The following is a 15,280-nucleotide window of genomic DNA, read 5'->3' on the forward strand; positions in this document are numbered from 1 at the left end:
TCAGAATGACCATGAGCAAGCAGGTCACTCTCTCTTTTTACTACATCTCAAAGCAGATCCCAGGCTTTAATTCAGCCTAGCTGATAGATTTCAGCACATTTAAAGAAAGTTGATATTTCATTGAATATGTTGTGATAATTTATAAAATAGGTTCTCATCCCCAAAAAAGCTGAATCAAATTACCTGATAGCTCCAGTGGTTTCTTGGTAAATCCTCAGTGATTCTCAAAGAAAAAAAGGTGCATTTATACACAAAGACCTATAAATATTGCTGATTGTTTCACATAAATCACAAATAATAATGAAATATGCAGCAAGCACTCTTTATTGTGCATTCCATATGACTAATTGATCCCCACAGAATGTTTTTGAGATTTTTGTAGAACTTTTATATTCTTAGTCAACCTTAATCAATGGTTATGATTAAATTATGATTTAACAAATGGAGTCACACACCCATCTATTTTACAATAAATCAATAGATATATTGTTGTTCAATATGTGATCTATCATTAAAGTATTTGTCATTCTGTAACACATAAGTATTAAATTAAGTTCACCACGGCAGCCTGGCAAGCCTCTGGGGTCCTGGGCAGCATGTTGCTTTCTCATTTCTAGGATGATCTTCACAAGATCCTATCCCCCTTCTTCTGGGGCCCAGACAGGAAGCAGCTTCCCCGATACCTAGAGCCAGTGACCCTCAGTTCCATGTGCCAAGAAGGCCTGGGCTGGCCACAGCAAGCTCAACACACTCTCTCCTCATCACTGAGCCCAGAGCAGTTGATCCACAGTCAGAAGAATAAGGCTGAGACTCATGGTTCACAATGTGCCTGTGGGTTTTCAGAAAAGTTGGATGAAGCCCCTTAGTTAAAAGCTCAGGGAACCTAATTTTATAAAGCTAATGGGATTTGTCAGAGAACAAAGAAAACCAGCACACTGTTTATCTACTCCCCAAGGCAAGTTTTCACAGGCAAATGTATGATGCATAAGATGTGAAATTTGTCATCCTGAAACATGATCCTTATCATGGACATAATTAAGTTCGCAAGCTCTCCTTTAGCTTCCAAAAACTTGTTCTGCTTCTTCCAGTGTGGAAAGCATTTATATAGAGCTGTCTGCAGCATAAGGACTTTATTCCTCCTGGCCATGGAGACTTACCTAATGGGCCAAATAAAGGGTCCTCTCCTCCTGGACCCTGTCCTTAGTCTCTAGGCTCATCAAGCCAGTTCCCATAGGAGTGAGGTTGGCAGAAACTTACAGTGGGATGCAGTAGGTTGTGTCCTGGCATAACCAGAAAGTAAATAGCCTTGTTGTCTTGCTCCCAGGCTGTTATGTTCAGGAAAGGGCCAGTGCCAGCTGTCAGAGGTGTTGCTGTGTCCTGCAGCCCCACTGCCAGTGAAAACAGCAGCTGTGGAAAACCTGTGGTTTGTGTGCCGCAGCTGGCTGTTTGTATCACCAAAAGCTCTAAAAGGTTCGGCAGCCCTGCTGTGGAGAGTTCTTTGTAGACATTTTCCTGAAGCTAATGAGCCACTACAGCACTATGATAAGAAGCCCATGGACCAGAAGGTCCTGTGACCTGCACTGAGTGGTGGTCTCCAGGGCTGGTTTTTGAGGAACTGCTATTGAAGAGTTGTCAGTTATCTAGTTATTGAAAAGTTCTATATTCTTAAACACCCTGCTCAAAGGGAAAAATACCTCCATAAAGCAGCCAAGAACTGGGCTGCCTGGGGATGGTAGCTTAACCCAGCCATAAATAGCAGATGGGACTATCTCTGTGTGTCTGAAAACTTCCAGAAAAGAGGAGGGCAAAGGTCACTTGTTTGAAAATATCCATGCTTCCCATTAGACACAAGTCAGTTACTCACTTGATTCTCTCCAGCTCTGCTCCCTTTGTGGTTAAAGAAGATACACCCGTTTTGGTACAGCTAATAGTTTAGCACCTACTATTATTTCTTTTTACCTACTAGGTTAGACTCCATAGGCTACAAGGTGTTCTATGTTTTTATTTAGAAAACAGCTGCCCTGGGACCTTTTAAGAGACCTCAACCCTCTCTCTGTTAGGAAGCTTTTAAAGATGTTTGAAAGAGCTGGAGGAGGAAGGGTCCCGGGTTCCGGGGGCACCTCGGCCCGTACCCAGCAGCGCCTGGCCGTCGGTGAGCGGAGGAGGAGCTGCGCGGACCCGGAGCCGCCTGCAGAGGCCCCGTCCTTTGTCTGGAGGAGGAGGGGTCCCGGGTTCCTGGGGCACCTCGGCCCGTACCCAGCCGCGCCTGGCCTTCGGTGAGCGGAGGAGGAGCTGCGCGGACCCGGAGCCGCCTGCAGAGGCCCCGTCCTTTGTCTGGAGGAGGAGGGGTCCCGGGTTCCGGGGGCACCTCGGCCCGTACCCAGCAGCGCCTGGCCTTCGGTGAGCGGAGGAGGAGCTGCGCGGACCCGGAGCCGCCTGCAGAGGCCCCGTCCTTTGTCTGGAGGAGGAAGGGTCCCGGGTTCCGGGGGCACCTCGGCCCGTACCCAGCAGCGCCTGGCCTTCGGTGAGCGGAGGAGGAGCTGCGCGGACCCGGAGCCGCCTGCAGAGGCCCCGTCCTTTGTCTGGAGGAGGAGGGGTCCCGGGTTCCTGGGGCACCTCGGCCCGTACCCAGCAGCGCCTGGCCGTCGGTGTGCGGAGGAGGAGCCGCCTGCAGAGGCCCCCGTCCTTTGTCTGGAGGAGGAGGGGTCCCGGGTTCCTGGGGCACCTCGGCCGTACCCAGCCGCGCCTGGCCTTCGGTGAGCGGAGGAGGAGCTGCGCGGACCCGGAGCCGCCTGCAGAGGCCCCGTCCTTTGTCTGGAGGAGGAGGGGTCCCGGGTTCCTGGGGCACCTCGGCCCGTACCCAGCAGCGCCTGGCCGTTGGTGTGCGGAGGAGGAGCTGCGCGGACCCGGAGCCGCCTGCAGAGGCCCCTTCCTTTGTCTGGAGGAGGAGGGGTCCCGGGTTCCTGAGGCACCTCGGCCTGAGCCCAGCCGCGCATAGCCATCTGCGTGCAGAGGAGGAGCGGGGTAGATCCGGAGTGCCCGCAGGAGGCCCTTCCTTTGTCTGGAGGTTTGTGGATATCTCTGCCAGCAGGGAGGGATCACAGGCTCCTGAGGCACTGCGGTCTGTGGTGAGTACCCTAACCCGGCTGCGATCCAAGAGCTGTGGATCTACCAAGGGGCAGGTGGGTGCACAGTGTCCCTGAGGCCCAGCTTGTCTGGAACCGCGGAGTTCTGATCAAGCAGAGAAGGGCCATTGGTTCTGCAGGCCCAATGGCCTGGGGTAGAGGGGTGCCAGAGTCTCAGTAGCTGCAAACATAGAAGGGGATTTTCAACAGATCCTGAGGAGGCTTTCAAATAACACTTGAAACACAGAAATATAGGAAAATGACAAAACGAAAGACCAAATTACAACCTCAAACCTCCAGCCCAACTCAGGAAACCCTAGGAGAAGTGTATTTAGAAGAAAATATATCCCATCCTCCTCATATATTAGACACAATAGCTACTGAAGTTGACAAGCAACTCCAGGAAGCTTTAAAGAAATTCAAACTCGAAATAATTTCTCAGATAAAAGAAGAAATGATAAAAGAAATGAAAGAGATTCTAAATATATCTAAAGAAAACACAGATAAAAAATTGGAGGAATTAAACAAAAAGATAGAATCCCTAGACGAGCAATATAAGAAACAAACAGAATACATAATGCAGATGCACAGAGATATACAGGAAATAAAAAACTCCACTGAAAGTTGTAAAAACCGCCTTAATGAAAGTGAAGACAGAATTTCAGACCTTGAAGACAGGATTGCAGCAAGTGAACAGGAAAGGAAAGATCTTTTAAAAATAACAAGGAATCAGGAAATAACAATTCAACAACTGCAAGATGATGCAAAGAAGAATAACATAAGAATGATAGGGATTAATGAAAAAGAAGGAGACAACATAAAGGATATCAAGAGGATATTTAGAGAAGCAATAGCTGAAAACTTCCCAAGCATGAGATCAGAAACTGACATCAGGATCAGTGAAGCATATAGAACTCCAAATAGTCATAACCAAAATAAAACTACACCCAGACATATAATAATCACCATCCCAGAAATCCAACACAAGAATAGATTATTAAAAGCTGTCAGAGAGAAAAGACAGATCACTTATAAAGGAAAACCTATCAGAATCACAGCAGACTTCTCAGCACAAACAATAAAGTCAAGAAGAGCATGGAGTGAAGTATTCCAGATCCTAAAGCAAAATGATTTCCAACCTAGACTGATATATCCTGCAACACTATCATTTAAAATAGATGGTGAAATACGAAACTTCCATGACAAAGAACAGCTGAAGAACTTCATGAACACCAAACCAACCCTGCAAAAAATATTGAAAGACAGTTTAGATACACAAAGGAAAAAACCACTAAGCAAAGCAAATAATTAAACAGAACAGAAAGATAAAGATGCAACAGCAGAGAGATAAGAATCCTACAATTAAACAACATTTAACAGTAATAACCATTAATGTAAATGGTCTCAATGCACCAATCAAAAGAAACAGACTAGCAGAATGGATCAAGAAACAAAATCCAACCATATGCTGTTTACAGGAAACCCATCTAACCCAGAAGGATACTCACAGACTGAAAGTCAAAGGATGGAAAACAATTCTTCATGCAGCAGGAATCCAAAAAAAGGCAGGAGTAGCCATTCTGTTTGCAGACAACGTGAACTTTAAACCAACAATGACCATAAAGGACAAAGAAGGTCACTACATACTCGTAAGGGGAAAACTCCAAGAGGAAGAGATAACTATCTTAAATATATACGCACCAAACTCCAGAGCGCCCAGTTATATAAAACAATTATTAACAGAAATGAAAACTCAAATTATCAGTAACACAATTGTAACGGGAGACCTTAATACGCCATTGACACCAAGGGACAGATCGACCAGACAGAAAATGAGTAAAGAAATAACAGAACTGAATCATACCTGTGAACAAATGGGTTTGATAGACATATACAGAATGTTCCACCCAACAACATCAGAATACACATTCTTCTCAGCAGTACATGGATCATTTTCTAAAATAGACCATATATTAGCTCATAAAACATATTTAAACAAGTGCAAAAGAGCTGAAATCATCCCTTGCATGTTATCGGATCACAGCGCTCTGAAATTAGAAATTAATGATAAAAGATACCGCAAAAATCCCACAAACACATGGAAACTGAATAACACACTCTTGAGTAATCAGTGGGTCACAGAAGAAATTAAAGAAGAAATCAAACAATACCTAAAAGAAAATGAAAATGCAGATACAACTTACCGGAATCTGTGGGATACAATGAAAGCCGTTCTGAGAGGAAAATTTATTGCACTGAGTTCCCACATCAGGAAAACAGAACGAATACAAATAAATAACTTGATGCTACACCTCAAACAGCTAGAAAAGGAAGAGCAAGTCAAGCCCAAAGCCAAAAGAAGAGAGGAAATTATAAAAATCAGAGCAGAAATCAATGCAATAGAGACTAAGAAAACAATCCAAAGGATCAACAAATCAAAGAGTTGGTTCTTTGAAAGAATAAATAAAATCGATAAGCCCCTAGCCAACCTTATTAAAAAAAGGGAAGAAAAAGCTCAAATTCATGCAATAAGAAATGAAAAAGGAGAAGTCACTACAGACCCAATAGAAATACAGAAGATCATCAACACCTATTTTGAAAACCTCTACTCTCAAAAGTTTGATAACACAGAAGAAATAGACAGTTTCTTAGAAGCATATGAAGTGCCAAAGCTAGATCAAGAGGATGTAAAACTGTTGAATAACCCAATCTCGGTTACTGAAATTGAAAATGTAATTAAGTCCTTACCCACCAAGAAGAGCCCAGGCCCAGATGGATTCACTGCAGAATTCTACAAGAAATACAAAGAAGACCTAATGCCGACACTCCTCAAACTATTCAATGAAATTGAAAGGGAAGCAATCCTGCCTAAGTCATTCCTGGAAGCAAATATCACTCTAGTACCAAAACCTGAGAAAGACCCAACTAAAAAAGAGAACTATAGACCGATCTCCCTAATGAACACAGATGCAAAAATCCTCAATAAAATATTGGCAAATAGGATCCAGCAAATCATCAAGAAGATTATACACCATGACCAAGTGGGATTCATCCCAGGAATGCAAGGATGGTTCAACATACGCAAATCAATAAATGTAATTCACCATATCAATAAAGCCAAAAATAAGAATCACATGATCATTTCTATAGATGCAGAAAAAGCCTTCGATAAGGTCCAACATTCATTCATGATAAAAACTCTACAGAAAATTGGAATAGATGGTCTTTACCTCAATATAATAAAGGCCATTTATGACAAACCAACAGCCAGCATCATACTAAATGGCCAAAAATTGAAAGCCTTTACTTTAAAATCAGGCACAAGACAAGGATGTCCTTTATCACCACTCCTATTTAATATAGTACTGGAAGTACTAGCCAGAGCAATTAGGCAAGAAAGAGAAATAAAAGGGGTAAAGATAGGAAAAGAAGAAGTTAAGTTGTCATTGTTTGCAGATGACATGATACTCTACATAGAAGACCCCCTAAGCTCCATTGAAAGACTCTTAGATACAATAAATAAATTCAGTAATGTGGCTGGATACAAAATCAATACTCAGAAATCAATAGCATTCCTATACACAAACAACAAAACCACAGAGAGGGAAATAAGGGAAACTGGTCTATTCACATTAGCAAGCAAAAAAATGAAATATTTAGGAATTACTCTTACAAAAGAAGTGAAAGACTTATACAGTGAAAACTATATTACACTGAAAAAGGAAATTGAAGATGATCTCAGAAAATGGAAAGACATCCCTTGCTCATGGATAGGAAGAACAAACATTGTGAAGATGGCCATTCTCCCAAAACTCTTATACAGATTCAATGCAATCCCAATAGAAATACCATCAACATACCTTATAGATCTAGAGAAATCACTCCTAAATTTCATCTGGAACCAGAAGAGACCTAGAATCGCAAAAGCAATTCTAAGCAGCAAAGACAAAGCAGGAGGCATCACAATCCCTGACTTGAAACTATACTACAAAGCAACAGTAGTAAAATCAACATGGTATTGGAATCAAAACAGAGCTGAAGATCAATGGAATAGATTAGAAGATACAACCACAACTACAAACACACTCAACCACCTTATCTTCGATAAAGGAGCCAAGCAGGTTCACTGGAAGAACGACAGTCTCTTTAATAAATGGTGCTGGAAAAACTGGCTCTCCATTTGCCGAAAACTAAAGCTAGACCCATGTCTATCACCATGTACTAAATTAAAATCTAAATGGGTCAAAGATCTGAATATTAAAACAGAAACGCTAAATCTATTGGAAGACAAATTGGGTAGAAACCTTGGAGGCATAGGAGTAGGTAGAGAATTCATGAATAGGACTCAAACTGCACGGGAAATACTTCCCAGAATCAATAACTGGGACCTCTTCTTATTAAAAAGTTTTTGCATGTCAAAAGAAATCTCCAGCATAGTGAAAAGAAAACCCACAAACTGGGAAAAGATTTTAGTAAACTCTCTCTCAGACAAGGGCCTCTTGTCTAAAACATATAAAGAATTAAAAAAACTCAGACCTTCAAAATTCAAAGATCCAATCCAAAAATGGGCATCTGAGATGAATACGCAATTCTCAGATGAAGAAATGCAAATGGCAAATAAATACATGAAAAAATGCTCATCATCATTGGCCATTAGAGAAATGCAAATTAAAACCACACTGAGATACCATCTCACTCCTGAAAGAATGGCCAGGATCAAGAAAACCAACAACAACAAATGCTGGAGAGGCTGTGGGGAAAAAGGAACTCTCCTGCACTGTTGGTGGGAGTGTAGACTGGTACAGCCTTTGTGGAGATCTGTCTGGAGGTTTCTCAAAAAGTTGGGATTGGAAATCCCATTTATTCCAGCTATTCCACTTCTAGGCATATTCCCAGAAGAACTGAAAGCATCATACCACAGGGATATATGTGCACCTATGTTTATAGCAGCACAATTTGTAATCGCCAGACCTTGGAAACAACCCAAGTGTCCATCAACTGAGGAATGGATAAAAAAGTTGTGGTATTTCTATACAATGGAGTATTATTCAGCTATAAAGAAGGATTGCATTGAGATATTTATCAATAAATGGGCGCAGCTTGAGACCATACTCATAAGTGAAATAAATCAATCTTGCATGTATGAATACCGAATAGTTTCCCTAATGTAAGTAATGATTCAAATATATAAAAATATGTGATAATCATGATTCCCCATTATGTGGCCTTGAAGCCTTATAAAATTTTCACTTATTAATTAGAAAGGCTTTACTCTGGGCTTTTTGATATGGAAATATTTGAAGCTATAGTATATGAAGTTTTATCCAAATATTTTAAGGAAAAAGACAGACACTATGGTAACTACTATTCTTTAAAAAAAATTATTTAGCTATTTCTTATGTTTATTTTAATTAAGGGAAAAACTTAAAAAATTAGGATATATAGTAGTAACTCTTTTTGATCTCCTATTAACTTGTTTTGAAGTCCTGTAATACTCCCAAGATCTTGTTTTGACTGATTAGACTCTGTTCCATTCTGTGCGACAGTAGCAAGTTTGAAGGTATAGGCAACTAATTTGAAGGCAATAAGATTCACAAAGATGCCCATTCTGGTTTGACTATTGTCTCCTTTGGAAGTCCTGCAATGTTCACAATGCCTAAGTTTTATTGGTCTTGCTCTCCACTGTTTTGTCCAACTTTATAATATCTAATGAGATAGACAATTCCTTTTAAGGAAACAAGAGACAATGTTGATAACCATTGTTGATGACCTTGTACTCTGTTCTACATCATGTGCTATGTCTATCCTTGGTTTGGACTTACAGCTTTGTTTTGCCATATTTGACTTTATTATCTCCCCCCCAAGAGAGTAATGAGAACTGAGGAGTAATAAAATCCAAAATGTGTAAATTTTGTTATAAAAAAGAGAGGGAGGGAAAAAAAAAAAGAGCTCTAACGGATATAACAACAAGTGTGTTTAGGGATGTTAAATAGCTGACTATATTAATGTTTTTGGATCATTGAACACAGCTGTTTGCAGTCTCTCCGTTTGAATGTCTACTTTGTATTCTTTGATACTGTGATTTGAGCAACTATTTCCAAGATGATATTATGTAATCTATTAACAGGTGATTTCTTACTGTTATGTTTATTTTTTTTTTTGTAGTTCTGTATTATGTGTAACCTTACACTGCTTTGTCTTGTTTTGTGTTTTTCTCTTTTTCCTCTTAAATAAAAAAAAAAAAAAAAAAAAGATGTTTGAAAGAGTCTGGACCCAAAATAGGGAATTTTCTGCCTTATTGTAGTAGAGGTGAGTATTCCTGAGTACAGTCTGATGTGAGTCTTTACAGATAGACAGGTTAGAGAGGCCAGATCTTTATACTGTTTCTTGGGTATTTCATAAATTACAAGGCTAGAAGTTAGACAAAAAGGAAGAAAAGATTTTGTTTTTAATGAGGTGTGGTGGTTTTCCTCCAAGGGCTGTACCAAGGTTGGAGAGGGTTAAGGCAACACAGACTGCCACATAGTATTTGTTTTCTGTTTTGTTTTGTTTGGTGTGGTTTGGTTTGATTTGGTTTGGTTCGGTTTTAAATGAAATGGAATTTTTTTCTGCAACACTGAAGAATTTAATTTTTTATAAGATACTTATGCAGATACATATTGCATATTTGTTTTTGTTTGTTGAGTCAGGGCCTCTCTATATAAATTAGGTTGGCTTCAAACTTACCGTTATTGTCCTGCCTTAGCCTCTTCAGTGCTGGGATTTCAGGTATGCATCACCAGTCCCAGATCAATCCCCCCACTATTTTTTTTTTTTTTTTTTTTTGGAGATTCGGCCTTTACTGGGTCCAAACCCTCAACTTAGCTGTCCACAGAGATGCAGTCTTTGCTGTCATCCCAGTGTGGAAGGCTGAGGAAGGAGGATCACAAGTTTGTGCACAGGCTCTCAGTTCAATTCCCAGTACCTACTTACTTAAACTAACTTAATAAAAATAAAACTCCAAGTTGAGGAGCTTGAATTTGGTCCAACAAATCACCAAAAGCCATTTTATATTTGTAAACCAAGTGGCTACAGAAGTCTGGTGACATTCCAGGACAGGAATTTCATAAAACTATTTGGAGGGGCCTATGTTTAAAAAGCAAATGTGATGCTAAAGTCATGGTGTCACATATTCCTCTACCCCAAGGATTAAACCAGAAGCCTAAGTGAAACAATCCATTCACAAAAAGACAGTAAACTGATCAAGGTGGTTCATGCTTATAACCCCGGCACTGAGGGAGGTGGAGGCACGAAGATCACAAGTTTGAGCCCAGCCTCAGTAACTTAGTCCAAAAAACAAAAAAAGTATAATTCCACTTACATGAGGCATTTAGAATAGTTAAATTCATATAGACCGAAGTAATGCAGGTATCCAGGAGCTGGGAAGGAGGCATGGAGAACAGCTGTTCAGTGGCTACAGTCCCAGTTCAAGAAGATGAAAAAGATTTTAGAGCTGAAAGTTTAGCTCAGCGGTGTAAGTGCCTGCGTGGCAAATGCGAGGTTGTGAGTTCAAACCCCAGTACCAAAAAAAAAAAAAAGATTCTGGAGATGGCTGGTGGCACAAGAATCAAGTGTATTCAATGGCACTGAAATGGACTCTTAAAAGTGGTTTAAAAAGTAAATTATATCATGGACATTTGACCACAGTTGAACAATGAAACTTCATAGAAACACAAGGCTGGCACGATGCCTTCTGGAGAAGCTTGAAAGTCCCCTGTGCTCTTCTACACAACGTGCAGGCAAGGGGACCCACACTGATTCGTTCTTCTTCCTGCCAAAAGCACTAGTAACTGATTGTAAGTAACTGATTTCACCAATTAATCTATTAAGCAAACGGAAATTATGCAGCAATTTTAATTCGATGATGATAATGACTATTCTTTGTCTTCTTTACTAAAAGCTTTGCATTAAACACGGGCAGCTGGGGACACGCACCCCCACATACACCCATTCCTCAAAACGCAGTGGACAGATGACTGAACTGAACGAGCAGCGAAGGGCGGCAGCAGGCCTTGGTAACCACCCAGCCCCAGCGCCCCGTTTAGCTTCTGGAGCTGTCCACGCACTGTGGCTGTCACATCACCAGGGTTTTAAAAACAAGAGGCTGCACCCCAGCGAGTTCTCAGCGCCTGAGAAACGTGGGCCGGCGCTGACTCAGTCCTGGCGGCGTCGCGGCCTCCAGAGCGCGGTTAGCTCCCACCGCCCACCGCAGGCGCCCCCTTCCCTGCCCCGCCTTGACCCCCGCTCCCTTCCCCTCATCTTGCTCCTGTGTCTTTCCCGCACCTCTCTTTTCCCTCTTTTGCTGTTTGGTGACCTCGCACAGCTGCAAATCCGATGCAAACCAGGTTTCTTCCTGCAAAGAGCGTCCAAGCTGGCGAGGACCGCGTAGCGGGGCATGACGGCGCCCCTCACCGCCCGCTGCGCTCGGGTGACCTCGCGGGCACGCGTCCAGTCCGGGCCGGCCTCGGGGACAGCAGAGCCCGCCCCGAGCCCCGCCCCTGGGCCCGGGCGTCCGCCCCGCGGCTGCTGGCCTCGCCAGTCCGCGCTTACCCCGCGCCGCGGCCATGGGTCCCGGGGTCCCGTGGGCGCCCGCGCGGCTGCTCCTGGCTCTGGGCGCGCTGCTGTGGCCCTCGGCTAGCGCCTGGGAGCTCACGATCCTGCACACCAACGACGTGCACAGCCGGCTGGAGCAAACCAGCGAAGATTCTACCAAGTGCAGCAACGCCAGCCTCTGCGTGGGCGGCGTGGCGCGGCTCTTCACCAAGGTGCAGCAGATCCGCCAAGCCGAGCCCAACGTGCTGCTGCTGGACGCCGGCGACCAGTACCAAGGCACCATCTGGTTCACCGTGTACAAGGGCGCCGAGGTCGCGCACTTCATGAACGCCCTGCGCTACGATGCCATGGTAAGACCGGAGCTCCGGGCGAGGAGTCCCAGACAGACAGAGGAGCAGACTGGACACACAGCCGAGGGTCCAGGCAGGCCTGGGGACCGGGACGCAGAGAGAAGTGAGGGCAGAGGCAGACACTGGCCAGGGCACCGGGTCAGTGCCCGCGGGTGTCCTAAAAGTCCTTTGATGATGGTCTTACGCTGAAGCTGTTGGGGCTTTACAACCGGAGGGAGATGCTTAAAGGAGCGGACTGCGCTGCCTAGCGGAGCTTCCACTGGGATGCGTGGGAGAACGCTGACCGTTGTCTAGGAGGAAGGACTGATTAGGTTCCTCACGCCTCCCCCTTCCTTCCTGCTGGATTTTTCGAACACTGTGTAATCTCAGTTTCATCAGGGAAACAGGAGGTTCAAAAATGCCTAGTCTTCCCGGTGTGATGGCTCACGCCTATAATTCCAGCATTTGGGAGGCTGAGGCAGGAGGATCTTTGGGAGTGCAAGATCAGCCTAGGCTACAAAGTGAGCGCAAGGCCAGCCTGAACTGCACAGAGAACCTGCCTCAAAAAAAGACCAAATAAATAAATAAATAAATAAATAAATAAATAAATAAAAGCCAGTGAGGAGGAATATAGCTCAGCTGCATAAGTGCCTGACTGGCAAATGCAAGGTCCTAAGTTCAGTTCCCAGTCAAAAAAAAAAAAAAATATGCTGAGCCAATAACCCGGATCAACTAATCCCCAAAGAAGAAAGCAAATTAAGAATGTATGCCGGATCCTTTTGACGCCAAAGCCTGATAAAGTCAAAACCTTGTATTTCTGGCACAGCTATTTCTGTGTGACCTTGAGCAAGTTATTTACTCACTATCTCTGTATGATCGTCTATAATATGAGGCTAATAATATTATCTACCTCAAAACGTTAGTCCACATATAGTATGTTCTCTGTAAATGTTACTTATGTTTATGTTAGTTATTGTTACCAAAACATTGCAGGGTATGTTCAAAACAAAGAAACGCCAGAGTACTAAAACACTAAAACACTAGGATTTCAGTAATCAGCCAGGTGGGGCATGGTGTCACACACCTGTAATCATAACACTCAGAAGCCCGAGGCAGGAGGATCCTTGCAAGTTTGAGATCAATGTGAGCTACAAAGTGAGCTCAAGATCAGCCTGAAACTGCATAGGGAGACCCAGTCTCAAAAGCCAAATAAAGAAGAAAAAAAAATTAGCCGGGCATAGTGGTACATGTCTGTAATCCCAGCACTCAGGAGGCTGAGGCAGGAGGATTGTGGTGAGTTCAAGTCCAGCCTGAACTAACTCCCTCAGAAAATAAAAAATAAAAATAAGAAAATTATACACAAGATTTCAATATAGTAAGTTTGACTACAAAGAAAGCCCAATTTATAAGGTAAGGGGTACTTAAAATGTGTATTTAGTCTAAGCTCCCAAATACTCTATTAAATGTGATGTCATGTTTGTGAGGCTTCATAGTGAATAAGGCAGTAAATACTTACCCAGTAGTAAATAAGTATAGGGATTTATGTGCATGTGTGTTGGTGTCTGTTTAAATCAAACAACTACCTAAGTTTAGCCTTGTGTAAAAGCATAGAATAAAAGGATTCAGCCAGACTGTAGAAAAACTAGGAATGAGGAAATTTTAGAATTCTAAAAGAAAAACAGAAGTGAGTTGCAACATCCGTACAGCTGGAGGGGAAAGGAAGGTGTGCCCAAGGCTGGGATGCCAAGTCTGAAATACACTTTTGTAAGAAATGACCTCAGAAGTCAGGAGAGTACATCCCTCTTTGGAAACTTGGAAAAAAGAAGACAGTAAAAGGCAATAAGAGGACTCATTTGTTTCAGGGTCCCAACAAGAAATCTTATTTTAGAGAAATGAAGGGAGGGGAGGCACCCTCCATTCTGTCTTTTGGTTTAGAGATTAGCAGCGATACTCAAAGCAATAGTAACAGCAATTCAGACAGGTTGTTGTGTCTCCAGAGTTTGTAGGGCGGGCCGTGCTTACCACATCTGGACCCTGCAGAGGGAAGAATTGTAGGTCTCAAGGACTCTGCGGGCTCTTGTTTTCCCATCAACACAGCTAGACCTGCTTGAGGCTTTTCAAGCAATAATGACAGCATAAATATTTATATAACTGAATTGTTACTAGTTTAACTCTCAACTTCCTCCTACAAGAGTAGGATAAACTTTATATGAGTTTGTTTGGATTTCATGTATAAACCACAACTTGTGTAACATTTTCTTTTAATGTTATCACTTTCTCCACAGTTGCACAAGCTTTCTTCTTTAGCAATAAAAAAAAAGGAGGGGCCAGGGGTAGCTCAGTGAATGGTACAGCACTTTCCTGGCAAGTTTCGGGTCAGTTTAATCTCCAGTACAAACAACAAACAAACTAACAACAATCACAAACTAACAATAACCACAACCACCACCACCACAACATATATATACATATACATATACATATACATATATATATATATATATTCCTAATTCTCCCTAAGATGTTTTATTCCTTTTTAAGCAAAATTGAGCTCATGTTGTTAATCATACTATCAACTGCTTTGACAAAATAGTTGAGTGAGGCTGAAACCATCTGTTACAAGTCTCAGCCCATCTCCTCTGTGACTGTTTTAAATACTTTTTGTAGGATGGAATTACTGTCTTTCAAATTTTGCTCAAAGCTATTGAATTGTAGCCTGAAGAAAAATCAGCTATTTATATAACATTGCCAGGAGGTAAAGAGGGGGAGGAAAGGGAATGGCAAGTTTGCTGGCCATCTTCCTGATTCCAGCTCACAAATTCTGGTGTTTGACAAAGAATTTGACCTGTTTAAAATCCTAGTTCTTGGAGTGCCAAGGTCTGAAATGTAGCTCTGCAGTACTTCTGTCTTACTGAGTTTTCTCACTGTCATTTTGCTTATATTATACTAACTCTCCAGGAATTCATCAGAGCTGGTTTTAAAGAGCCATATATAAGGACTCAGAGGTATGGAGGCGAGAAGGGAAGTCCTTAGCTTCTAGCTTAACTCCAGGAGTTTCCTAGAGCAAGGGCCTCCAAGTTTGTGTGCCTAGGAGAGCTGCTAAAATGGGGGCCTCTGGGCAAGCTTGGGGCCATCTTGGACCCAGATACTTATTAGAAAAATAGGGGTAGGGAGGAGTATGGCAAAAGCCACTAGTTGGTGTAACTTTCTTGGTGGATGGAATGATGTCCTCTG

At 42.7% G+C, this 15,280-nt stretch overlaps 2 protein-coding genes and 1 long non-coding RNA gene across 4 annotated transcripts in view; 1 reads left to right on the forward strand and 2 right to left on the reverse strand.

Moving 5' to 3' along the window:
- The window catches only part of LOC134472130 (uncharacterized), a 96,452-nt gene extending 84,601 nt beyond the window's left edge, over window positions 1-11,851 (reverse strand). Inside the window, exon 1 of one of the 2 annotated variants that reach the window (XR_010041994.1) lies at window positions 11,715-11,851. This is a non-coding gene — a long non-coding RNA (uncharacterized LOC134472130). The remainder of the gene's footprint in view (window positions 1-11,714) is intronic. The other variant, XR_010041993.1, reaches the window with a different exon arrangement.
- Window positions 333-10,759, reverse strand: LOC134472129 (collagen, type I, alpha 1b-like). The gene is made up of 2 exons (XM_063233176.1): window positions 10,486-10,759; window positions 333-3,306 (listed from the first exon to the last, which is right to left on the reverse strand). Exon 2 carries the CDS (start codon window positions 3,000-3,002, stop codon window positions 1,968-1,970), a length of 1,035 nt encoding a protein of 344 aa, XP_063089246.1. The 5' UTR covers window positions 3,003-3,306; window positions 10,486-10,759; the 3' UTR covers window positions 333-1,967.
- Nt5e (5'-nucleotidase ecto) overlaps window positions 11,606-15,280 on the forward strand; it is a 66,968-nt gene continuing 63,293 nt past the window's right edge. The window contains exon 1 of the mRNA XM_003474741.5: window positions 11,606-12,067. Within this exon, the coding sequence (XP_003474789.2) occupies window positions 11,729-12,067 (339 nt within the window). The 5' untranslated portion in view covers window positions 11,606-11,728. The remainder of the gene's footprint in view (window positions 12,068-15,280) is intronic.

The sequence above is a fragment of the Cavia porcellus genome, unplaced genomic scaffold (genome assembly GCF_034190915.1).
Source record: "Cavia porcellus strain 051 isolate PalLab524CR breed Dunkin Hartley unplaced genomic scaffold, mCavPor4.1 scaffold_22, whole genome shotgun sequence".
Lineage (NCBI taxonomy): Eukaryota > Metazoa > Chordata > Mammalia > Rodentia > Caviidae > Cavia > Cavia porcellus.

Bases quoted from the DNA above. Each gene is read 5' to 3' on its own strand.
- LOC134472129 (XM_063233176.1), bottom strand. From the start codon at position 3,002: ATGGCTATGCGCGGCTGGGCTCAGGCCGAGGTGCCTCAGGAACCCGGG.